General features: G+C 32.5%; 1 protein-coding gene across 1 annotated transcript; it reads right to left on the bottom strand.

Moving 5' to 3' along the window:
- Positions 1-233: 233 nt before the first annotated feature.
- Positions 234-26,282, bottom strand: LOC124366759 (cytochrome P450 4g15-like). The gene is made up of 11 exons (XM_046823359.1): positions 26,114-26,282; positions 23,850-23,942; positions 23,275-23,454; positions 17,800-17,863; positions 17,541-17,673; positions 16,019-16,082; positions 9,641-9,741; positions 4,821-4,889; positions 3,034-3,202; positions 2,653-2,832; positions 234-761 (listed from the first exon to the last, which is right to left on the bottom strand). The coding sequence occupies exons 1-11, from the start codon at positions 26,280-26,282 to the stop codon at positions 604-606; spliced, it is 1,380 nt and encodes a 459-aa protein (XP_046679315.1). The 3' UTR covers positions 234-603.
- Between the last annotated feature and the right edge of the window lie 1,394 nt (positions 26,283-27,676).

Below are 27,676 nucleotides of genomic sequence, written 5' to 3'. Positions count from 1 at the left end.
AAACTATCTCCATAGGACTTGAAAAATCGTAGACAAAAAGTAAATTGATAGAGCCGAAAATAGACGTTGTTGATTTGAAGTTAGTTTCTATATATGAATATTTAATTGGTGGTATATATGTTATTTTTGGGCACAAATAAAACTCAACAATGTCACTGGAAATATCTGATACATAAAATTAAAATAAACAGAAGATATTTGATTTGTTTTGACCAAATAAGGTTTTCGAGACATATATGTATATATTTATTCATACAGCTGAACCTAAAATAAAACCATTCAAAATTTTATTTCCGTTTTAAATCTCTCAACCATGGATTCTGAAATAATATGTACCATATGTCTACTTATGTTTAACAAAATTTAAGCGCTCCATCAAACTAAATCATCAATATTTTCTCTAGTACAATGCTTTCGATTTTCAAAGTACGTGTTTACAGTTTAAAATAAAATAATAAAGTACAAAGTAGCAAACACTAATCACTATATTTGATAGTTGCTTTTTACAAACAATAAACTTTCAAGAGGGTTCATGCCAAAGTTTACTAATACATATAAATATTCCACTCGTAAAATATATAGGAAATTAAAATAAAACTGTCGCTATCGCGGTTGGAAGGTGACCAGAAGCGGAGTTTTGCTGTACATTATCGCCCTCAGCTCGTACACTATGTCTGACATTTTAGTGTGTGATTTCACTCGCAGGCGTCTCAGGATATGGACCAGGACTGTCTTCAGGATCACCATTGCGTATGCCTTCCCTGAGGACACATTCAGGACATTAACGTATACGTAGATTCTTTCACTCTTAAGATTCTTTTCTGAATTTTATGGGTCGGAAGAATAGTCATTATAGTGGATCAATGATGGAAAATGGTCAGTATTTTCATAAATTCCGATGCATTATGGGTCTTAAATAAGATTATATTAGTTGCAAAAGGTATAAAAGATTCTAAGTTCCCAATGCACGTGTGTACATGGCACACTCAAAGTTCCAATATCAGGCCTGCCTTCCCTGTATCTTCAACGAGATATATGACTTTCTGCCCAATGCTGACGTGGAATTGATCAAACTTGTCAAAATAAGTTCTCCTAACGATAAGCCTCTCACGTACAGGATAATGCATTTGCCAGCCTCCTCCGGTTGATTGCATAGTCTAAACATAGAATCTTCATAGTGTTGAATCCTAAGGTGTGGGTTTCCTAGTACGATCGTTTCGAGCAATAAGAGAAATTACATGTGAAAATGGCCATTGCTTAACTTCATCAGCAACGTTAGGAATACTATTGAAATGCTGTAATGATTTTCTTTCCAAATGAGAGCCACCAGACACTCTGCACCGATAACAGTGGTTATCGTTGAACTATTTCCAAATAGTTGAGTAAGCAGATGACTTTCTTATACCACAAGGCAGTTCAAGCTTTATTTATGAGCCCTTTTCACCAACTTGTCAGCGGGTTCGTTGCCTCTAAATCCAGCTCGTCCAGGAGCCAACTGAGATGACTTGAATTACGACTAGCTTGAACAGATAGTCTGGAAATCTATGTCTGCCTTCAAGTAAATTCTGTTCAGTTAAAGACCGTAAGAGCGGCCAGGCCATCACATAGCAACACTGTCCGTTGTTCAATATTATTCCTAGTCAACCCTACATTAGCGAATGTTTAAATATCCAACAAACACTTAGATAATTTATCTTAATCAGACCTCTTCGATAAGGCCTGTAAACAAGACAAGGAGCAACTAGATGGACTATGTGGCTTTGATGTATGTTTATACTTACCAGCATCACTTACCTCAGCTATAACAAGAAATATTTCACTATTCTGGTGATTTTGAGGATCATCTGTGATTGCCAAGTTATAATTAAAATTTTTAAGTGATGTTTCTTAATTTATATTTCCGTTCCATATAATGCGTCTTTATCCGAGTTGTGAGAATATTAGTAATCCGAATAATAACTTTATATCATGGACTACCATTGTGTACAGTAATTTTAATGCCCCACTAATAATCATCACTTTCTCCTACGAAAAACATATATACAATAACATAAAACATACATTTAATGTAATTTTATACGCACATTGTACATTAGTTATTGAAAATTACCTTTCTATATTAACTATTTATCAGTTATTGCCATATTTTAAAGTACTACATCTTATAAATGTATCTTGTAAGAATACATAACCGTAAGATACATAATCTGGAGGTTATGTAACATTATGCATCATATACAGAAGTGTTGCAGTAAAGATAAAATGTTCGAAAATTATTGTAAAATACAATTTTTCTCACTTTTAGCGGAGTCTTCAAAAATTACGGATTGACTTGCTTTTGTTTTCTCAACACAAACTTCTTTATTCCTCGATTTTATTGCAAATTTTTAAACCATTTTTATTTTTAAAATCGCATTATTTTCTATTCTTATTCTTATATAACGTCCTATTACTATAATTTTCTTAAATTCTTTTACGACATAAAGATTACTTACAGTATGCAATAACAACCAAGTTACTATTCATTTTTTTTAAGTTACAAATCAAAAGTAACTATTACCATAGTTATGAGTTCTAGCAAATTTCACTAACCACACGAGGATGTCTGTAAGCTTACGTAACTTTATCATTTTGTTATACGATGTTGCTCACCTATACAGTTGCGGGGGCCAGCGCTGAATGGCAAAAAAGAGTAGTTATGACGCAGTTTTTTCTGTTCTGGACAGAACCGTTCGGGCAGGAACTGCTCGGGATTTGGGAACCGTTCCTTGTTCCAACCCATAGCGTGGAGTATTATCAACACTCGACTACCAGCTGGCAGTGTGCAGCTGTCTACAATAAAACAGTGTTTACATAGTAACAGTTGTGCTTATACAGAGTTATTGCATAACTAAGGAAGTCATTGATTATATTATATATAATATTTTTATTTTATGAGACCAAACTATAACCACCAGTTCTATACTCTGCCTCCCAGGCTACAAACAAATAAGAAAGTACTTACTTATTTTGACGAACAGATAATCAACGTACCTATCTTAGTATCATTTGTGGCTCTTCTCATGATTAAAACAATGTTACCGTGTAGCCTAATGCTTTCTAGAATGACCTGGTCCAGGTACTTCATGGCGTTAACGTCAGCGGCGGTGACGTCACGGTCCAGGTCTCCCATTACTTCCTGGATCTCCATGAACATCCTCTCCTAAACATGAGAGCTACAATGTAATTAGATCTACTGCGGCTGCTATGTCATGTTGCAGTTCCCTAATTACTTCTCAGATCTTCATTAATACTTCGTTCTAAACATGAGGCCTAGAATGTAATTAGATCTACTGCGGCTGCTATGTCATGTTGCAGTTCCCTAATTACTTCTCACATCTTCATTAATACTTCGTTCTAAACATGAGGCCTAGAATGTAATTAGATCTACTGCGGCTGCTATGTCATGTTGCAGTTCCCTAATTACTTCTCAGATCTTCATTAATACTTCGTTCTAAACATGAGGCCTAGAATGTAATTAGATCTACTGCGGCTGCTATGTCATGTTGCAGTTCCCTAATTACTTCTCAGATCTTCATTAATACTTCGTTCTAAACATGAGGCCTACAATGTAATTAGATCTACTGCGGCTGCTATTTCATGTTGCAGTTCCCTAATTACTTCTCAGATCTTCATTAGTACTTCGTTCTAAACATGAGGCCTAAAATTTGTTCTACCTGTAATTGACACTACTGTTATGGGGGAAATATTTCAAAATACATTTGAACAATTATTTATACAAAGCTTTAGAAAATATATGTTGAAATAAAGTACTAATATTATTATAATTAAATGATGTATTCCCAGTAAAAGTATATAGCACCTTGTGTGACTCTTTAAAATAGATATTTTGTCTAGATGCCATTCGCAATATATTATTTCTCTATAAAATATATACTTATAAAATATTATCTATTAAACAAATTATCTAAAATAAAACTAATAATATAGAACTAAACACTATTACACTGTTGGACAAACTACCAGAATAAAGAAAACTAAACTTCAGTAAAATACGTTATTGTAACATAAAAAATTAACTAACATAAAAATAAGTATTTAGTTTAAGTGAAAAATATTCTAAAAAATGTATAAAATAAATTAAAAGTTAATAATTGATAAATTATTTTCTAATTTAAACAATTCTTTTGCCTTTTAAATGTTATGTTTTAACAGGACTTTCTTCAGTTAGTGATGCTAATTGAAGTGGGTTTTTCTTATTATTAAAGAACATGGAAAAGATAAATGTTCAAAACTTATTAAAGTGGAAATCAATTATAATAAAATCGGCTTCTGAATAACTGAAGAGACGAATACTATTATCCTCGTAAACACTGGAATCACCGTCTGTGATCACAACTACCCTGACATATGTTTATGTATATCCACGTGTGTGTGTGTGTGTGTGTGTGTGTGTGTGTGTGTGTGTGTGTGTGTGTGTGTGTGTGTGTTTGCGTGTGTGCGTTGACGTGCGCCTTTGTCTGCGGGGATCTTCTCCAGGGATACTAAAGCTGCTCTGAAGGTTTAATCTTTCTATATGCATGTGTCATAATCTCCCGTTTCTTATAGAGAAATTATGATCTGATTTTTTGAAATGTAGAGATCTATATCATTTATAATAAAAGACACACACACACACACATAACGGGGTTGCATCCAGGTGAAGAAATAAATTAAAAAATACATCTGTAGAGCATTATAAAGTTATCAGAATGATTCCCATCAATATACATACAAGCATATATGTGAAAGTGATAATATGATAAACACCATTGCATTACCTGTACTTCCGGATGGTGTCCTATTGTGAAAAGCAGAAAAGACAGAGCAGACACAGTTGTGTCAGATGCCTAAAACAGAAGAAATATATCCTGATAATTTAAAAAATTACTAATGTATGAATGTAATGTATTCTATGTGTTAATACATAGCCAAAAAGAGTTCCAGAATGTAATAAATTCAAAATAATAATTTGAATAGTAACATTTAGATAGATATGTCGTAAAATAAAGCTTTTCATTCTGAAAATATTACACTCATTATTTTATCAGTAAGTGAAAATTATTTTTTTGCGCCAGTAAAATTTATTTATAGTTAAGAAATATACGATTATGATATTACCAGCACGGAGGGATTTTCTAAACAGGAATACGCCAATATTCATCCCAGGTACCCTATGAATGTCCATATAAAGTTTCAGTACAATGGGTTGAATAATTAAGGTGTGAAAGCAAAATTAACAAACAAAAGCACATTCACATTTATAACATTATTGGGATGTTTCAAATTACTTCATATAATATAAAGTAAACTGGAGTGTTGTTTCAGGACCTCATTCTAATATCTACATTCTTTCGGGATTTCGAAGTTATTGCATTTAAGTGAAAACAATAATAGTGACTGTTAGTTATCTAAAATTGAAATTCCCAAAAAACTTTGTATTTTTATTTCAAAAAACTTTCATAAAGAGGTTTGTGAGAGAGGCAAACTGGTTGAGGAACAGTTTACGAATTTCCAGATTGCTTCAAGTCACCTTTTACTCCAATTAATTGATTCTTGCTGGATGAGATACCACCATGCCGACGTTTAACATAGAGCAACCGGAAGTGAACGCCTGCCCATTAAAAGTCATGTTAAAGAACTCTAGTAGTTGCTTGTGAACGACTATAAGTAAGGATGGTTAAGTGGCGAGCAATTGTGCATCTTTAATGAAACTCCTCTTGAATGGTATTTAGAAGCCCAGGGTAGTTTTCAGCATGTTTTCATAAAAAAAGAGGATCACATCCAGCGTTACACAAATTTTGGTTCTTTTTTATGACAGAATTATATACGACAAGTTTGTTTAATTTTAGGGTTTACTGTTTTGTGGGGTCAAACTAATTAGAAAGTGAAAACTATAACTTCTACTTGGGCTCATATACGAGTTGGAAAGCAAATATCTTTTAAAAGATCCTTTACCACCTTCTCCACTCGTCTTGTAAGCACTCTAGTTCTGTATTTACTACACGAACAGGTGTGAACAGGATAAATCCAGATTATGATTCTCCTCACACAATGGAAATCGCCATCTGTGCAATAAAATTGACCACGATAAAATTTCTTGACGGAATGCATTATTTTGCAGAAGATGAGACATAATGAAATTCTAGATATGGCGCGAGGTAATACAGATAAGGTTTTGGATGCTAATAAGATGAGCTTTTGACTGTAGGCACGTCAGAGATAATCGTGAAGTGAAATAGTACAGTTCCTAGTACTTCATAGTCACAGGATAAAGTTCCGAATAATTGTTCTTGATTGAAATGGCTCATTACATGGCCATACTAGTACTTACCTGTGACTTTGCATATTCAAAAACTAAAGTCCATAGGTATTGTAAGTAAATAAATAAATAAATAAACAAAAGGCCTTTATTGCAAGCGTTTCTCAATATAACAACTGCTTTACAGAACAACTCTTGTCATATCTTACACTATTTACAATACTGGGAAATAAAAATAAAAACTAAAACCTATAGACTAAAGAAAACACCCAAACAAGACAAATAAATTACTGTACAAATCATTTTTCTTAATTTACTTTTATAACAATAACAGAAGTCTGTTTAAGGTTCTGGGGGAGGTCATTGTACAACTTTGGGCCAAAGTATGAAAAGCTCCTCCTCCCAAACACATGCTTGACTCTGGGAAAGTGAAGCAGGTCACCATGGCGGACACTGCGTTGAGAGACCTCCTCCCGAAATTGGAGCTTCTCGCTCAGGTACCGCGGCTCACCCAGCGCAAGCACCTTGTGGATCATGCCACATGTCAGGATCCTGCATACATTTTCCATGGGGGACAAACTGACAGCATCTCGGAAGGTTGACTCATGATCAAAGCGCCTCAAATTGAAAATGAATCGAACTGCAGAGTTTTGCAGTCTTTGAATCCGATCTATGTCTTCCCTAGAGATACTGTTGCCGTATGCAGGATAGCAGTAATAAAATACAGATAGAACAAGAGAACTCATAAGCCGGAGCTTAGCGGATTCTGGCAGCAGACTTCTAAATCTGTACAGACCCCTCAGCCTACCAAGGGCACGCTTTTTCTCAATAGCCTCATCAATGGAGCCAGGCTCGTATGACAAGCGCAACTGACAATCATCTGCGTACAGGTGAGCTGCACAGCTTTGAACACAACTGGGGAAGTCAGACGTATATAAGTTGAACAATATAGGTCCAAGACAACTTACTTGAGGAACACCTCGCCTTTTGACAAGTGAAGTTGACGTCCCACTTCCCATCTTTGTAACCTGACTTCTGTCTCCTAGGTATGATTTTACCCACTCGATTAAATTTTTGCCAAAGCCATAAAAATGCATCTTAGCGTACAAAAGTTTATGGTTAAGGGAATCAAATGCTTGTGAGTAGTCCAGTATCACTAGTGAACTACACATCCCTTTATCTTTCGCATCAATCAATTCACTGAACAAACTTACCAGGGCAGTGCATGTGCTATGTGTTTTTTTCTAAATCCAGATTGTTTTTTTGGCAATATGTTTACTTCGTTCATATACTGTGCTATTTGACGTGTTACTATCTTTTCCATAATCTTTGATATTGCTGGTAAAATCGAGATGGGTCACAGTTGTTGGACACTTTTAGGAGACGTTACTTTTGGCAATGGATGAACAATACTCATTTTCCATCTCTGCGGGAACACACCGCTCATCAATGATTTGTTAATGAGATGAGTAATTGCACTCAAAGCATACGGACTTAATCATTTGGATGGATGTTTCATCACTACCAACAGCTCTAGATTTGATTTCATTTAGTGCTTTTTTTACATCATCTTCAGTGACAGCAGAAAAGCTAAAATCATTCATCGATTCAATTCTCTTACTAGTTCTGAAGAAACCAATTTCTTCAACTCTGGCTTCATTTCCAATTCCCCATATTGACAAAATACTGATTGATGTCATCAAGCTTCAGTTGGTGTGGAATGTTTTCATTTTTGTTTTTTATTACTATAATACACTGTTTAAAACAAGTCCAAAAATCTTTGGCATCCTTGTTATTGGATAATTTCTTAGTGAAAAAATCTCTCTTTGCTCTCCACACCATCCCATTCAATTCATTGCGTGTTATTTTATACATCTCCCAATCTTTACTGTCCCTGGTTTTCCAATATATTTTACGGAGTTTGTTTTTTAGTTTAGTCTGCTTGTTTATGACATCGTTCCTCCACGGAGCTTTATTTTTTGTTACTCTCTTGCATACAATTGGAGCATGTGAATCAAATACACTTATAACATGGGTAGTGATCAAGTGCTCAATATTGTCAACCCTGTCAATGTGCATTGCTCTCTCCCAGTCAATCTCCGCGACTGCTTTGGCAGCACTTTCTGGGTTGAATTTTGAAAAATCTCTGTAGGTTATCATTGTTGGCCCTTTTTTCTCTTTCTTAACTTTTACGCAACAATATATCACCTTGTGGTCCGTTATCCTAAGTAAAAGGACATAGTACAGGTTGAGGCAAACCAGCCGTCCGTAGTATATAGCAGCTGAATCAAGAAACCTACTTTCTTCGTTTTAACGAAAAGCCTTATCTTTCGATATCCAATAATTCTCAAAAGTAATTTTCAACGTAAAAAACAAAAAATGGTACTTTCAGTATAAAGCCTGTCAAATGTAAAGGTATTTCAAGCTATACTTCACTTTAAAAGTCTTTATTCACTGATCATTTTGAAAACAACTTTAATTTATTTTGCTTCTAGTCTACAGGTTTTAAATATCAAAATTGTACGGTTCCACAGTTTTCTATATTGTTACCTCGCAAGCAATTTTAGCATCCCATATTTTTATCCAAGGTTACCAAAGAAGTACACATAAAAATATTTTGTATCTGTCACTTTTTCCAAACATTTTCAATTTTTCTTAAACATTTATTAGGTATTTAAAAACTCGTTTAAGTTTAAAAAAAAACTAAATTAATAATATATCCTAGTATTAGAAATTTATTGTTTTCCATAAATCGTGTAGTGTTACGAATTCAATCTTTTTCAATTTGTATAGGACCCTTTAACTGCTATTTGCATTTTTAGTTGTATTATCATGCATTTGTTTATTATTATTAGTATTACTAAATAACTTTTAGCTTTATAAATCGCATCCACTTTTGCTGATCCAAAACCTTTTTTATCAGTAGAAGAATATATTTTTGTAACAGCAAGGATATTTTAAAAATGTTAACACATTTAATGAAGCTTTTTATTCAAAGGTTTTATTGAAAAGGCTATTTCTTTTACTTAATTTTCTTTTGATTTTTGTTTAATAATTATAAGCGAGCATATAGACGTTATTACAAATTATATTATGTAATTTTATGCTAAAAATATATGATAAAAACATATAATATGATTTATGACGCACGAGCCATTTTTTAGTAAATAATAAAGTTTTATAATCGAAAATTTAAGTTTATACTTGAAATTGTTTTATATTTTAATTCAGCATTAAATACACTTTATGCTAATTTTATTTAGTTTATTGGACCATGGTTCAAAATATTTTTCAGCAACATAACTTTATTGGACTGCAAGCTGTAATGTTTATACTTACACCTGTTATTATAGTCATGAATTCATCCATCCAATCATGGTCATCTAATACTATTGGCAGATTTTCAAACATTACATCCACCAAGTTTAAGCCTGACAATCCTGAAAATCAAACATCAAATATGACCAAATGAACATATTTAGATCTAAATATAATAAATTTAATTACTTTAATAAAACATTGATTTATTCATTTTTATTATTATCAAATTTTATTATATCAAAATTTCTTAGAGCAAATAAGTAGTTTATAATTCCATTAAAAACAAAATGTTAATTTGATTTGTAAACCTTAAAAAATTGCAGCATAAATAGTTATGAGGCTGATTTAAATAAGCAATACATGGCAGGATTAAAAAACTACATTATATAAGTAAATTATTCATACAAGTTCCCTCCTTCCATCTAACCGAGATTGTGTTATATCACAGGAAAGGCTGCTACGTAAACTCTACTAAATGCCTAGACTTAGATCTTAATTTGCCTAGATCTTAAGAAACAAAGTATTTTATTACAAACTCTACATATAAACAAGTACGTATATGTGTATCGTGATTGCATGGACTCATTTTTTTAATAAAACGTATTAACATATAAAGCGTACATTATTTTTATTGAACGCTAAATTTGGTAAACAATATGTTGTTTCTTGGTAAATAATATAAATAATTGTTTATATGAGTTCTTTTTTAGGAAAAAAGATATAACTTCTCTAGAGCAAATACTCATATGACATTAATTTACTCTTAAGGCACAACAGAACTCTAAATCTAAATTACCCACCCAATCTTGCCATTCGCCATTTAGAAATCTTCACACTACTGTGTGTAGTCTACTACATAGAAGCGCTAAATTATTTTGAATTAGATATTTTAATGCTTTCACTGTACCAGATTTCGCAGCCAGTGGTTGCGTCTAGAATCTGGAAAGTACCAGTTCATTTTTCATCATCCAGCTTCGAGACACTTTCAGCATATGACTCATTCCAGCCTCTGGGAGCTCCAATCCATTGATAAACCACTAATTTATAAAACATCTATTTCCATTATGATAAAAATATTATTAATAAATGTACTATAATTTTGTGCACTAAATATTTTGGTTAAACTTTATGAACCTTTAATATGCTATAAGGCATTGCTGAAAAGATATTTTGTAATCTTCCATTGTTATCTGACAAAATAAAAGTTGTATACAATGCGGCTATATGTCGACATAAAGCGTGTACCATTCACTCACAATGTAGACTGTAGACATTCACTCACTCACAAATTGCGGCATAGCGGCTCTCCCTGCTCTTGACCTGGTTTGTTCGTTCTGCCTGTCGTAAGGCAGGAACTACTTTGCTGATTAAAAAACCCCTGACGTTCTAATCAAGTTTTGAACGCCTGAGCTGTGTTAATCTCATTGGGAACATACTGGGACTGTAGAGTCCATCTGCCTGAGAGTGCAGAAGTTGTGTAACCACAGTGCAGTATTGGCCCGATCTTTGACTGTCATATACTAGGGATGTATTTCAACACATCGCAGAGCAGTGCACTTATTTAAGCAGAGCTTTGTAAAATTGTAGGTTCCAATATGTAGAAGCATGGTTATCAAGAGTCACAACTCCATAAAATCTGTTTTTGAAGACTCTCTATAATTTAAATGAACTATTATTCACTGTTCTTTTCTTACAATTTTAAAATCCCACAATATGTGGGCTCGTAATAAGTAATAAGTAGGATTTGATTTCGTCAGAATATCACTGAGTTCCCTCCAAAAGTGATGTCTGAAGACACTTTCGTACTGCATTCATTATAGTTTCTGGTCGTTAATAATAACCAGTGGAGTATACTCACTGAAGCGAACCAATATCAAGCAAAAATTTAAAAAGTTAATTTATTGTGTTTTTTTTTAAATTTATTTTCAGAATTATTTTGCTGAAATTTTGGATACACCCGTTCAGGCTAATACACGTTTGCATTTCCAAAAACGTCTTAAAGTGTTTTTTACGAAAGTTGTATACACGCATACTGCACATATATATCGTGATGAAACGACGTGACCATTTCATTCATGCATATCGTAAACGGAAGAGGGCTGAGATTTTTCCTAAGAGACACTATATTTCGATTTTATGTTTGGTAATAAGTATTTGGTGATTGTGTCTGCCGGAGTTCTGCTGTCTAATTCTGATCCTAGATGTTCAACTTCTTTATTTTGAAAGTGATCGAAGAAATCTGATCTATGGTTTGATCCATGGAACATGTAGTCATTTTTGACTAAACCAAACACTTCGTAAGGCTTAGTGTGAATCTTTTTGCGTACAGGAGTTCTTCGCACCTATTTCATTTTCTCTTAAAGCACTAACTATGGTTTAGGTAACAGTTGCTGTTTTTTCAAACGTTCGTTTTATTGGCTGAGAGTTCACGAAGCCAATTACGTGAAGAGCTGGAAAAATGTAGTGTATATTTCAAGACCCACATACTTCAAATTTTGTATGCAACTTTAGCAATGCAGCACACGGTCGGTACTTAGTTTTGTATCATACAACTGAACTTTTGTTCAAATACATTCCTCTATAGAACTGTCAGGGTAGACGTACGGAAAACTTGTGTAAAATATGAGGTCCGTCTAATAAATTCTATGGGCACTATCATATGTCATACTTTGACCAAATTGAGTGAGGATCGCTAGGACATTCAAGACTTTTGTAAGGTTTCTTTTACCTTGGAATTGCTCCTTATTATCTCTAAAGGTATTCATGACCTATAATCACCTAAGATGGTATTATAACAACCACACAGATTATGAGACAACTTAGTGAATTCCTGTGACCATATTGTGATTTTTTACTTTCTTAAACTGCAGGCATTAACTGATAAAGCCCCTGAACAAGTTGATTCCATGGCACAAAGTTGATGCCATAATATGTCTAAGTTAATTTATTTGTGTAATTCATGATTAGATCACCACAATAAGGCCAGGTGCCCATGGGGCACTATCACTTGTGGAGTGCTTGCCACCGACCTGGATCGGATAGAACAATTGCGCTCAATAGTGCCCACTTTGTTTTGACTGACGACTAATACCACCACTACCGCCATGACCAATTCTTCAGTTTGCGCTATAAAACGTTTCTTCAACTTGAAATTCTTAATATTTCGGCACTTTTCAGTGACATTATTAAAAGCTTGTATAAAATAAAATAAAAACAAACGTAACCTTGATACCATGAAGGTTATAAAAACATTGCAATCAACAAAACATATGGTATCAAAACAAATAAAATAAAAAAATGTAACCTTTCATAAACACAGAGATAGATAACAAATGTTTGAATAATTAATTTAAATTAATTGTGTCTCAAATGTAATCCAACTGGTGATATTGATTGAAGAGCCATTAAGTTTGCTTGTTCATATCTTCTTAGTAATAATTTTGTGTATTCTTTATTTTCATAATTTTGAAACTTCTTGATGCCAATTAGAGAGAAACAATTTTCAAAGGTTTTATTGTGTTGCACAGTGTGTGCAGACAAGGGTCTAAGTAAATTTAGATGTCGAACACCGGCACGATGATTGTTCATCCTCAGCCTAAGTGGTGTCGATGTTTCTCCAATTTAGTTTTCAGGGCCATTTTGACATTATAATTTATAGACTACATTTTCGTTGTTACATGTGATGTCTTCTGCAATAGAATATTTTTTCTGGGTAATGCAGCTTTTGTAACAGTTTGTGGATTGCATCATATTGCAAATTCCACAGCGTGGTTTATTGCATGGATGGCATTATTGTTTGACATTTTGACTGTTGACGTGATGTTTAATATATTTTGGATGAACTAATAGATTCAAATTTCAATAGATTTTAAAATTTGGTGGTCTTTTGAAATTAATTCTACCAGGTCTACTAAAAAATCCATGATTTCTGGAGATTGTTCAAATATTTTGTAAGCGGTCTTCATAATTCCATTTACTCTGTGTAATCCAGGATGATACTGAGTAAAAAATTTGCCATCTTTATCCACAACACTTAGAACATGCTTTGTGTTTTTAGGTTTAGTAATTTAACTGTAAATCAATAATGCAGCGTATCCTCTGTTAATTACTGAATTTGATATTTGAGATAACTTTGGAATTTGATAATGTTATGTACAAACTCTCTCTCTCTCTTCTCTCTCTCTCTCTCTCTCTCTCTCTCTCTCTCTCTTTCTCTCGCTCACACACACACCCACATACACACATATATATATATATATATACTCAACACTCGTTTTATTAATGGTGTCTGTCATTCCATGAAATTTTCCTGAGCTTTAGCACGTATTATTACATTGGTCTTATGAATAGCCAACGACACAATAGCAGAATAGATATAGTTATAAATAAGTTGAGTAAAATCATATTATATTTTACCAAGCGATTTATTTACACGTTTAGCTTGTTTTTTTCCGTTTACAAAATTAATATTTGGAATCTCTACGTTACAAGCCGGTGAGAAGTTTTTATTTCAGCACACTCTTGCTTTATAATGTCCTCCATTCCTCACAGGAACGTTTATTATGTAAAAATTCCTATTGGAACTACTTCAATGAAGAATATGTGAATGTATATTGTTGCAAAACCAAATTCTATCTATTGACTTCTAATAGCATAGACTTTGTTTCTATACAGACAAGAATGATTTCTATGTCAAACCATGGAATTTCGCTGTATTTTTTTAAACCCTATCAGTGAGTAGGCCGCAGAATTTTTTTTGTCTATTGATGATGTAAAACTTTCTTGTTTGTGTAATATTTGTGTTTCTCTATCTGTGCACAGGTCTCCTTGAGCTGTACATTTTTAATTCTGCTATCAGCGTCAGCTAACCCTAGTTTCTACTCCTACCTTCTACACCAACTAGGCATAGAAAAGTACATAGTTTTAACTGTGGCATATTAATAAATAGTATATTGAGAAAAACAATAATTATGTTATTAAAAAATTGGTGTGATAATTATATTATTTATAGATAAGCTGCGTAAATTCAGTGCACATTTGTATACTGTAACTTAGAGATCGCATCATAATCCTACCCATTTACAGTAATTCGTTGATGTTTAATTATATGTGAATTAAATTTAGCCCAGTAAAGGCGGTTATTACTATCAATTGATCACTGGATTTAAAGCACTTAGTTACAAATACATTATTCGGTGGACTATGTACCGATAATTAGTTTAAATGTCAACCGTTCACGAAAATCTATTTCGGACCTCTTTGTTCCAATTTTCTGTCCTTTTATTGATAGGCGAGGTTATTGATTATCCAAATGCTATAATGAGACTCAAACCGTCATTCAATAAAATTTTTCCAATAAGAAAAGTACTGCCATGCAACATTTTAAACCCATAGAATATAGGAAGAAAATTGCCTATTAAATGGCAGCAACCATAAATTTTTAATAAAAGCATGAAACGTCCTTCCTATAAGAATTATTTTAATTTAAATTTTAAATATATTATTGCATTTTTTATTAATACTTTAATATCTGCTATTAAAACTGTTAAGGAATTAATATTTAAAATAGGTGCCTTGGACTCACAAGTTATCAAGTACATTTCGATGTATGTGTATTCTTTTAAATAAGTAAAATAAAATTAAACCATAGGATATTTGATTAATAATTGAATGGCGAAGTAATTTTCTGTGTATATATTTATATGTAAAATATACATATATTATTTATGTGGTGCCAGATTACACATTCCATATCCGCTCAACCCGAACACCCCCCACCACCCCTCGCTTGTGTACGGCGACTCTGGTTTGTTAATTCTACATACATTAGATGTTCTCATCACATACTCCTACATGTCCAGTGGCTCCTACATGTCCAAAGAAACACCACCTCACGTCACGATGCGGTACGGTAACACACACACGACGTAGGTCAAGTAAAAATACCTACAGTGAGCAACGTATAATATCTGAAAAAACTGCTTGAAAGCATAGATCATAGGATTCAAAATGGTTTTGATGTATTGAACGTGTGGAACCGAGGTAATATTTTATCTACGCCGCAGTTCAAGGCAGTTGACCGAGGATCGATGCAGGAATGAAATATGAAGAGTATTGGACCTGGACCATTTAGAATTTTGTATGAAAAAAGACAATGATATTCACCATACCATATTTGTGTTATTGGCAGTTAGAGATTTGTGGTAAAATAATTCCCGAATACTAACTAGTACAAAGTTGGGCGACCGTATTTCTCGTCTCACATGCAATAAGCAGAAACCAGGACGGTGTCTTCAACAAAAAGAGACAATCGTTCCTTCAAATGGAATAAAATAGTAATCGATTATTTGGAACTCTTTAGTAAAAATTTATAATAACAAGAAAATATGTACTTACGTTCGGTGTTCTGGTTTTCGCCTGGAAGCACTCCCTTTTTAATAGTTGCTCCATCTTTCCATTCCTTTAAGAATAATTTATGTTTTATTATGCCAAAGATACACACTTGTTGAAGTTGGTTTATTCTTATATATATATTAAATATATTAGAATATATTAAAAATGTCGACAACATTTTAGAATCATCCCCCTTGACACACAATTTGTTTTCAAAACCTTGAAGAATACATTTTTAATAAAGCTCCTAATCTGAAGAACCTTTTTTAAAAACCTAAATTATTGTCTAACCAAATTCCAAATCCCTTAAATATCAGGATGCATAAAAATCGGTTTTCATCCAACAGTAAAGAAGACAAATTGGTTTCATAACACGCATTGGCTCGTACCTAACTATTTAATAACTTAATCATTAAACTTAATTTGTAAAGTAGCAGAAGATTCTTCCTAAACCCATTAAAAAAATTTAGAACAAGAATACTAATGAATTACCGTGTCAAAATTACTTTTTGGTTAAAAGAAGAAATGATGTTTTAAAAATACTCGTAAAAATTTTAAAACAAAATTTATTATATAGTCAAATGGGCATTTTCTGAATAGAAAATTCCAAAAGAAAAAGAATTTTTATACCTTTTTGAATTTTAAGATGTTAAAACGGAATTTTTTTAAATTTTATTCTCAATGTTTATACAAAGCAACTTCTCTAAATTTATTATAATATGCCAAGGAGTCTTTAATTACACAATGAATTTAAAATAAGATTAGAACATTTTAGCTGATAATAAACATTAATTGTATGTTTACTTCTATTCTTGGTTTGTATACACTAGGTTTATATCCTTTTTAAAATCGAAATTATGTCGACATATTTAAGGATTGTAAGAAGTTGTTTTATATAATGATATATATATATATATAGATATGTTTATTGATATATATATATATATACATATCTATCTAAATTATAATAAAGATATATATATATATATATATATTTTGTAAAACATATTATGTATATATATATATATATATAAGCTTATACATTTCAACATTTTTAAACATTCCTTATTTTATTCCTAACTAATTCTTGGCCTCAAATAGCATTTCATAGCCAAAATTAGCTTATTTAATACGCCTATAATTATATTGATTTGAATTACTATTAAAAAAAAAAAGTTTCAAAATGTTGAAAAGTATATACTTAAATATTTAACACACGTTTAAAATTAGTGTCAACATTGTTAATGTGTGTAGATGTCATTACTTACTTACGACTAAAAATAATACTACTGTATTTATATGCATTGTATGATGTAGTTAGTGTAAGTATGAGGAGAAAATACTTAGAAAGATTCCATAGACAAATATGATGCATGGTTTATTTAAGCACTACTTTTATTTAGAGATTGCCAAAATTCAGATTTTTCTTATTTAAGTAAACTTCTTTGGCGCAGATGTAGTATTGTGGAAAGCTTTCTTCCCAGTATCCTATAATTAATTCTTTAAGCATATTTAGTCAACATACCTGACTGATAACGTCCATACATTTGTCTCTAATTTTGAAAGATTCCTTCAGCTCCTTCCAATAGAGCAATTTAAACAGCCAGTCAAAATGTAACCAAAACTTGAATAGCCGTAAGATGAGTAGCTTGCCAACACTAAGAACAGAAAGAAATGCTGTTTATTTAGTTACAGTTTGTAAGTGATTAATTATACATTCAAACACAAAGCAGTTTCCTATAAAAAGTACATGTAGCTAAATAAAAACTATAAAGCCTACTTACCTATCAATTCCGAATTTTATTTCCTTAATATTATCATAAAAGAGTTTTCTTGAAAATATTGATCCTGAAACAATGCATTAAACAATTTAAATGAATAGAATGCAGTGGTTTTATATAAATATATATATATATATATATATATATATATATATATATATATATATATATATATATATATATATATATATATATATATATGTAAACTTAATGTAAAAACGAAAACACTACATTCTAAATTTGAAAACAGTGATTTATAGTTCAATAGCATCCAGGGCTTCACAAAATGAATAATATTCTTAAATTAGCATTTAATACTTTACAAAATTCTAGTTCAACTAATGATATTTTTATAAACAACTCCTAGAGTAATCTTTAAAAAACCTCATATTCTTAAAGATTTATCGGTCAAACCTAAATTACCAATGACAAACGCCAATAAAAAATCAATACAAAAACAAAAAGGATAACATCCGTGTAATAAACCAAGATGTTTGAATTGTTAAATGTTACCAAATTCTTCCAAATTCACTAGTAGCAAAATATAAAGGCATATCCTATCATTGGCAACTTGTCTTTTGAATATAAAAATGTGATTGAATATACAAATTCAATGTAAAAAATGTCCAGCATATTATATTGGCTCAACATAAAATACCTTGAAGACAAGAATGACAGGACACCGATTTGATTATAAACACCAAGATTTAAAGAAAACCGTCATGACTCATGGTCTAAATCACAATGAAACTTTTGAAAATACATATTCAGTCAAACCTATTTGGCAAGTACGTACAAATTCAAACCCAATTTACCTCAAAACATTAGAACAAGTACACCAACTAGTTTTAAAGAGCAAAATTCCACATGGAATCAAAATCAGATAACTTAGCCAAAAATGTCAAAATTTGAAATCAACGTATGGAACAATTATTTAGTTCATGCCATCTGTATTTTTTATTATTATTTATTCACTGTTTATTTACTTTCGTTTGTAATGTTTTATTTGATATATTTTATACAATTTATGCACCTGGAGACGGTTTTCACCAAAATATAGTGACAATTAAAAAATATTTTATTTGTACAGTAATTTACTAAAAATAATATATATATATATATATATATATATATATATATATATATATATATATATATATATATATACTAGCTGACCCGGTGAACTTCGTTTCACTTACCTCTTGGCCATGTCGCTACCTTTGGTAACATATTTGCATAAATGTACTTTATCAATTTGACAGAGTTACAAAATTCCACATTGATGTGAGTTTCAAAAGTTTTGGACAATATTGGCGAGTACGGCACAATCCTACGATTATCTACATCAAAATTTGTCCTTTTATCTTCACAATTACAGATCGCCCACCGTCCTGAACTGATTGCCGACGATAAAACGGGTAACCATCATTTCCCGAGATGGTTTTCAGCAATCAATGCTCTAGGGTATCCCTTAGAACACTTTCCGTCAACTATACAGGGTGAGTTGTTGTTGAAAACTCCACAAGGTCCATGCATTATATGTTTACTTACTACTGCATGCAATTTTGGGTTAAGTGTTTCATCGGGAATCTCGGCTGAAATTATGGAATCAATGTCTTCTGGCCTTAATTTATCAACTAACCAAACTTATATGTGCGCATGTGGCAGACCACTCTTTTGCCACTCAACAGAGTACATACAACAACTTACTTGGCCATACACACGATGCTTTATAATGAAATTCATTAAAGATTTTAATTTTTGCTTAAAGACTCTGGCAGTGATGTCATGCCTATCAATTGGTGTTTGGCCGTGTAGCAATTCTTTCTTAATTTCCATCCATTGTGGGTTACAGGTGAATGCAATAAATAGGTCAGGACGGCCATATTTTCTAACATACGACATCGCATCTTGCGCGTATTCGTGCATGTGGCGCGGGCTATCAATGTAAGTGGCCGACAAAATTGTAAATTTTTCCACATTTTCTGCATTTGCAACGGCATTAATAGCATCACGAATCTGTATGAATAAAAATTCATAGAGCTGACTTTTTTGTTGGTTTCAGCACCTGGAATCAGAAATGATAAACAATGACATTTTTGCATACATTAAATATAACACATTTATTGTCCAATTATCATCATTATCATATCGCAAAAAAGGCAATCAATACAGGTAATCAATTTAAAGCTTTCTGATAAACTATATTTTTTTGTCTTTTTTTGCGGTGCGTAAACATATAAATATATACTTTACCATGTGTAACAAAAATCTTCGACATAAAATATTGGGTACTGTCAGGCCCAAACACAACAGTACTTTATTTGCCATCAATAAACACATATATACTATCATGATCAATGTCTAATTGTAAATTTCCACATTATTTAATAGTGTAGGATAGTAGTGTAGTTTGACATCAACACAACGACAATCATCCCTATATTTCATCAACAAATCTTCCGGATTCGAAAGGAAACATGTGGATATTATAATCGTAAACAATTTTCGAATTTGATGTGATGGAATCCTTGAGCGTATTATTCCAATGTAAATCATTCTCGAGTAACTGTAATAGTAGACACGCCTCACGGTAAGTAGCACACAGATGTCCATCAACTGTTCTCAATTGTTGAAACGATGTCGGACCACGAACATTCACCAATAACAATCTAAGATAATAACATTAAGCGTTATATGGATGTACTGTATTTGTGGGTCCTATAATCGATGTCTGGATCGTAGGAGAATGCTGCTTGTTCCAGGTTCACAGGAGCATTGCGTCTGCGGAATCGGTCAATTTCCTTTTCCCGGGCTGGCTGCTGTTGTGATCGATGTGCCCGAACTCGTTGCATTCTTTGTCTACCCACTTCATTCTGATTTACTGTATAACGCAAATATGCCATACCAATACGACTATCATTATCAGTCTCTTGCTGGTCATCAGTGCGATTAGCGCGTGAGGTAGCTCGCCGCACATTCGATCTACTTCGACGACCTATGTTAGGTCGTTTTCTTCTCGGCATTGTAAGCAGTATCTGATATTAATGTTTTCATGCACTAATAATGTTAACCTATAAAGGCGACAGCTGTTTTACCCAAAATTGCATGTAGTAGTAAGTAAAACAGTAGTAAGTACTGAGAACTTCGTCATTTGTATTTGTTACAGCTGTTAAACTAATTATCGATACATAAACATCAATCAAACGTTTGACAGGTAAGAACAGTTTGTATGGGAAAATCAAATTGTCGTTTTAGTATTTTCCTTGCAATTGTGTTATATTTGCATCGTTTAAACCTTCCCTGGACTTCCACGAACATTTCAAGACCAAAATTAGCCAAATCGGTTTAGCCGTTCTCGAGTTTTAGCGAGACTAACGAACGGAAATACATTTTTATTTATATAGATATACAGAGTGAGAATTATTTCCCGGCACACCTGGATATAATTTAAACGGCCCGAGATATCTATGTGAAACCTTGACCCTACCTACTATAACATATCTTTTTAATTTTTCAAGTTGTTGAAAATTTCCCCCCCCCCTTTTCTAAAGGGGTTAAAGGGGAGCAACTAAAAATTTTCAAATACAAACCCCTATCATGTGACCCCTCATTTTAAAGGTAATAAAAAAATAAATCCAATAATGCAAACTAGAGGTCTCTACGTGTATTTTAACTGATTTTATGACAAATTTACAATAACAAAATCAGTAACTGTCTTGTCCTGTTTATCGTAACATGAGTCAACACTAACGCAAATTCTAAAAACCTGTTTTAATGTAGCAGGTGTTCAAACTGTTCACCTTCGGCTGTTTGATAGTGTACTAGACGTGTGTAAAAACTTCAGACTTGATAGGGGTTTGTATTTGAAAATTTTTAGTTGCCCCCCTTTACTCAATTGTAAATTTATAATAGCATCTGTTAAAATAAACGTAGAGACCTCTAGTTTGCATTATTGGATTTGTTTTTTTATTCCCTTTACAATGAGGGGTCACATGATAGGGGTTTGTATTAGAAAAGTTTTAGTTGCCCCCCTTTACCCCCCTTTAGAAAAGTAGGGGAAATTTTTCAACAACTTGAAAAATTAAAAAGATATGTTATAATAGGTAGGGTCAAGGTTTCACATAGATATCTCGGGCCGTTTAAATTATATCCAGGTGTGCCGGGGACATAAAACTCACTCTGTATATATCGCATTGAATATGTATATATATATATATATATATATATATATATATATATATATATATATATATATATATATATTTTATTGAACTTTTTGATTATAGACTTTACATTCAGGGACTGACGAAATGAAAGTAGTAGATATCGCATAGACAGACAGAGGGACGTATTTATTTATTCCAACGGCAAACCCATTGTTCATGAAATCTTACAGCATAAGATAGCAGGATGACGTAAACATCTGTAACTTATAACATATGTGTCATAAATATTAATATATATATATATATATATATATTAATAATGTATTGTTAAAGAGTGCTGTAGGTATATCTAAATATATAGTATTTAAGCCAACTAAAAAAAGCTGCTTTGAGTCTACTCCAGGCAAGTCCCAAGGACAAGTCACAAGTATGAGAAACACGATCAGACATCACACCGACACGGATGAAAGTGGAATACTAACACTAAAAACGCTCTTTATTTGGCGCCTCATCATATTATCTGAAACAAAGAGCCATGAAGGCGATGGTCTGGAGGAGGAAGGATTAAAGGCATGCAGTTTTCGGCCCTATTTTGTGATCCTGGACCTTAGAGTCATCGTGTGTGTACGAATTTTGTAATGTGAGGTTTCTTTAATTAGTATAATCTTTTTAATTTTCCTTTTTAAGTACTAATACCTCCCAAACCTGACGAAGAATGTAGATTTCAGTCCTCAAAACGTTGTGTTATAACATTTGTAAGCATAGCGATGGTAAATGTCCAAAATCTTGTTGTCCTGACAAACTATCGTCAATAACAAACTTAGAACTAAGAACAAGAGAATATTACGGGAACTTTCGATGAAATTGTTTTGCACAGACGGTAAGAGGGATCTAAAAAAACTAATATAATAAGGTCATATAAGATCGTTAATAGTTTGTACGGTTCTCATCCGAGAGCACATTTTTGTAACACCTGGTGTTCGTGGCAGTATATGAATGATGTGAAAAAAACGAAGTTCCATAATTAGCCAGGCAGTGAAGGACGATTGGAACGATAAATACTAACGGTCAATGATCATCTACCACCAGAAATAATAGTTTAACTCTACACAACAATATAGATAGATAAATTAATATTACAATGCTTTTACAACCCTTAGTTTTTTAATTTTGCATAGTAGAAACAACAATTATTCAAAAATAATATACTTTCTTTAAATGCAATGTATTTCAACGCTGGTTTTAATTATATTTTTTATTTTAATTAAATTTTTTATATAGTCTCCATTGCGCACATTAACATACTTACCTGTGCTACCATTCACGGCCATTTCAAAAATCTCATCAGTGCGATCTGAAGGTGGGGAGCTGACCGAAAACTGTTCTGTTAACTTCCTACTGACTTCGTTGAAGACCGGAAGGAAGTGCTCCACATTAGAAGGATGCATCACGGGGTTCATCAGCCTCCGGTACTTCTTCCATATGTGAACTGTAGCATAAGTGTATTTTTATGTAATTTCATCAGCCTAAAATAGCAATACATTAAAATGTTTATTCTTACTTTAAAGAGCCATGAACTAACATTTCAGAAGATTAAAAATCAATATTATTACGTCGTTTAAAGAACGGAAACACATGCTTCATTTTAAATTGCAAGTTTTCCTAAAAATTATGTCTAATAACCATTAATGCTTTGGTATTGTAGTACATATTTTGTAAAATCAAAAAATTAAACTTTGTAGCTTTGTTTTATGTCTAAAATAATGACTGAGTTCAGATCATGAATATGATACTTTAAAATGTTAAAATTTTAGCTGTATCCTCATGAAATAGATGATTATATTATATAATTGTGAGATTTTTATGTCAATCAAATATGCTCACCTGGGGACGAAATAATGCTATTGCCCAAAAACGGTCTGAACAAGGAGTATACATGTGATCTTTCTCCAACATACTGGAGCTGTTTAAAACAACCTGAAAAACAAGTTATTTCGTTAATATTCGTATTATTTAACTATGTGTCTTTATATAATAGAGACAAACCGCACAAAGGCAGGTAGAATTTGATTTCACGTGATCTTCAACTCCACTAAGTGTTAGAAGACTCAGATTATGGCTAGTGACACAAGTAACGTAATCCATAAGGTTTGAGTTATCAGCGTATAAAAAATCAGGAATAACCAGAATCTGGAAAATCCAGACCTCAGTTATACACCATTGTATTGTGCGGATTATAAACAAAGTGGTCGTAGTACAACAATTGATGACACGGGGCGAGGGAAAATTACAATCTAAATATATCGATGCAGCTGATCGGCTTCAGTTTTGGACTAGAATTACAGAGGGGTAAACTACAATATACATTTTTTCAAACTAAATTGTCGCGTTAACTGTCACAGGATATTAGAGCTAACTATGACGCTTAATATGGTGGACGCAATCTACTGTAAATAATAAAATAGTGTAGAGTATTCTAGTTTTGTAAATTTGCAAGACAGAATTATTATGTGGACAGTATTCAATAATTATTCATAGCTCTAGAACAATGATCGGGCTTGAAGGACGAAATAAATAAACATTTAGTGAATAGGATCTTGAAGTTTGAGTTGCCTTATCTAAATAGTGAACAGGGACTAATAATCTAATAAATAAATAATAAATCACTACACCTAAAACTTAATCATTATGTTTAAGTTATACTTACTTGGATATCGGCTGGATCTACTACTACGAAAATAGGAATTGGGCCTATCCAAAAGCAAAATATGCCATTAGCATCTGAACTTATTTTCAGTAGATTTTTCGTCACATCTGAAATCAGATAGAATAGAATTTGTATCATATACAGCAATTCAGAAACAGCAAAAATTAAGAAGATAAATAAATGTAATAGGATGTTTTTCTTAAGTGATGACCAAAACCATTGTAGTTCTAAATAATTAGGAGACATTTGACTGGGTTTGGGTCAAAATAGTGGTGGTCCAAATTCTTTTCAAACCGGAGCTCCCCTTGTAAATACTTTAATCTCATAATGCCTACTAAAAGTTTTTTGTAAAGGTTTTTAAAAATTAACTCTTTGCGGAGTCTCTTTAAAAAGAAAACTGTGCCTTATTAAAGGAACGTAAATGTGATTTATAATCTCATGAATTTGTGTTTCCTCTTTGTAATCGCATATGATTAAAACAAGTGGGTACAATTATAGGTAATCTATATGTTATCTAGTATTATTTTACTGGACTAGAGTGTTTTATGATTATCGTAACCTTTGATGTTTGCAATGGAACAAGACTATCCTATTGTCTTGGTGGAAGAGATGAGCTGTAGGTTGTTGGCATTTTCCTAGAAAAGATCTGCTTCTTTGAAGAAGAGTAATACAATATTTATAAATCCAATTATTAATCGACTCCAGAACAGTTTGTCTTGACGACAACTCTACTACAACCCTAGGTATTAGGCAATTGAGATAGGGGTTATAATTATTTGACGGAGGTGCATATCCGACACGATTCAAACATATTTTGGAATGTTTCTAAATACATATTGTTTTTGATAGGCTTTACACGTAATTTATCCATTTACATTATGGTGAATAAACAACACGTTCTAATGGTGCGTACGCTACAATTTAAAATGTCGGATAATAAATCATTTACATATTTGTCTAGGGTAATACTGTATTTTATATTTTCTTATATTTCGAGTATTTCACAGTGATAAGACCCAATACAATAATCGTTCGTGCCAGTTCGGCTCTTTTCGTGTATACCTATACTGAATACATGATTTTAAAATTTATTCCGTAAGAATGACACAATACCTTACAACGATGGCACTTTTCCTAAGATGAAAGTATGGTTTGCATCTAGATCTTTTCTGGCCAATTCTTGAATTATCTTTCAATGTTTCATCCGGTTCTACTTCATCCAGATCCTAGTAGTAGTCTTCGGGTAAATCACAAACTATGATGTTTTATTTTACGCAGCAGATTGCATCTGGAAGTCTGCAGTTCATCACAATAAATGTATCTCTTATGCCCAAGCCACTAACTGAATATGATATTATAGCTTTCCTACTCTCACCACAAACCCAAACAATAATGGATTAATTATAATTCCCGTATGTTATATAACATTTAATAAACTTACCAGTGATGTCACCAAAGAAGAAGAGTGCGTTGCCGATGATGGGCAGGGTGGGAGGACACGGTAATTTAGCAGCGGTTGCGAGAACATGTCTGTACTGCCATCTGAACCGCAAGTACATTGTCAACAGGAGTAGACAGACAGCGTACAGCAGAACCAGGAGAACTGACATTGTGAGACTGTACATACAGTGAGCAATAATAAAACTATGTGCTAAAATTAATCTATCATTCATTTATAAACATGTGTTCAAATGTATAAAATGTTACCTATATCAACTCATGATTAATCAAATTATTATTTTACTAAATTGGTTTGATCTTATGATAGGCTGTTTGAAGTATGTTGATACAGGTGTAGTTCTATAGTACTTTTATATTAAATTCGAATTCTTGTGAATCAAATCAGGCCATTATACTACATTTCGTGATGATACAGAAGGTTTCCTAAACATATATCTGCATCTGTGTAATTTCATAAAAGCAAATTATGAGGATGTAAATTAGGCTCTGTTTTAAATTGGTTAGTAAAACTATTACATTAGACTTTCATGACGTATTTTTGCACTAGTTTAATTTAACAAACAATAACTTGGAGTTCATATAATCACATTAAATTATTGTCTGAAAACAGTTCATCCCTTTAAATATTTGGTTATTAAAGTAGAGTGGCAGAAGCTATATCTCTACAGCTTGTATCGCTATTTAGTTGTATTTTATATTATACATATTTTTCAACCCTGTTACTCATTACTGGTTAATTTAAGTCACATCCGATATTCTTTGAACTAAATTCTTGGCCGAATAATAACTTAATTGGTACGCATTAATTTTTTTTCTCTCGTGATTTTGAAGCTGCCATTTCTGCTGCCGAGCAACATCTCGAGCGCCATGTTCATAAGTAAAATTTATATTATAAATGAGCCCTTTAATGCGAGACATCTAATTTTAAATGTAATATAAATTAACGTTGAAAATAATGAAGTAACTTTTATATATTTTATTTATTTATATTATTTTTATATTTTATTTGGCAGGTTAATATTGGTAATAGTGTGGTGATGTCCTTCTGTCGAGACCACGCTGTCATGAATCTTAAGTTGTCTCGATAAATTGATAATTCTTTCGTGATTTTGTTCTAGGCGAGTTCAAATTCGAGTGTTTAATTTCAACTTCGAGTCCCTGATTTCGACTTAGAGTCCCTGTGTTTGATTTTAACTATGAGTACAGTTTGATTTAAATGTCGTGCCAAGATGCTGACGCTCGCGCTTGCGAGTCGACATCAACGTGAAGAGAAGTTAATTTTAAATTTTTAATAATTATTAAGTTTGTATGTAAAATTCCCGTAGAACATTGGAACAATTAGGCCAATTCACTCCTATGATATCATTTACTTCATTATCTCTCTATTAGACAGCAACGTGGAAATACATTATTTTATTTTTAACATCTAGTAGTGGTGCCTTTATTATGTTTATTTGCAACAATTAAACATATAAGTAAACCTATGTAAGCCGAGTATTCATTACTACGACCTCAGCGGTATCAAACCCCATGTGTTTCGTTC

The sequence above is a fragment of the Homalodisca vitripennis genome, chromosome 7 (genome assembly GCF_021130785.1).
Source record: "Homalodisca vitripennis isolate AUS2020 chromosome 7, UT_GWSS_2.1, whole genome shotgun sequence".
Classification (NCBI taxonomy): domain Eukaryota; kingdom Metazoa; phylum Arthropoda; class Insecta; order Hemiptera; family Cicadellidae; genus Homalodisca; species Homalodisca vitripennis.
Note: the sequence above shows the minus strand (reverse complement) of the source record. Positions and strands in the feature narration are given on the sequence as shown.

What these genes read in the sequence shown, in the direction of transcription:
- LOC124366759 (XM_046823359.1), bottom strand. Translation starts at nt 26,282, where the DNA reads ATGTCAGTTCTCCTGGTTCTGCTGTACGCTGTCTGTCTACTCCTGTTG. An exon ending in TCATGACTATAATAACAGGT is followed by an intron (nt 4,890 to 9,640) that starts GTAAGTATAAAC and finishes CTTCTGTTTTAG; the next exon opens with GCATCTGACACAACTGTGTC. An exon ending in CACAAATGATACTAAGATAG is followed by an intron (nt 2,833 to 3,033) that starts GTACGTTGATTA and finishes GTTTTATTGTAG; the next exon opens with ACAGCTGCACACTGCCAGCT.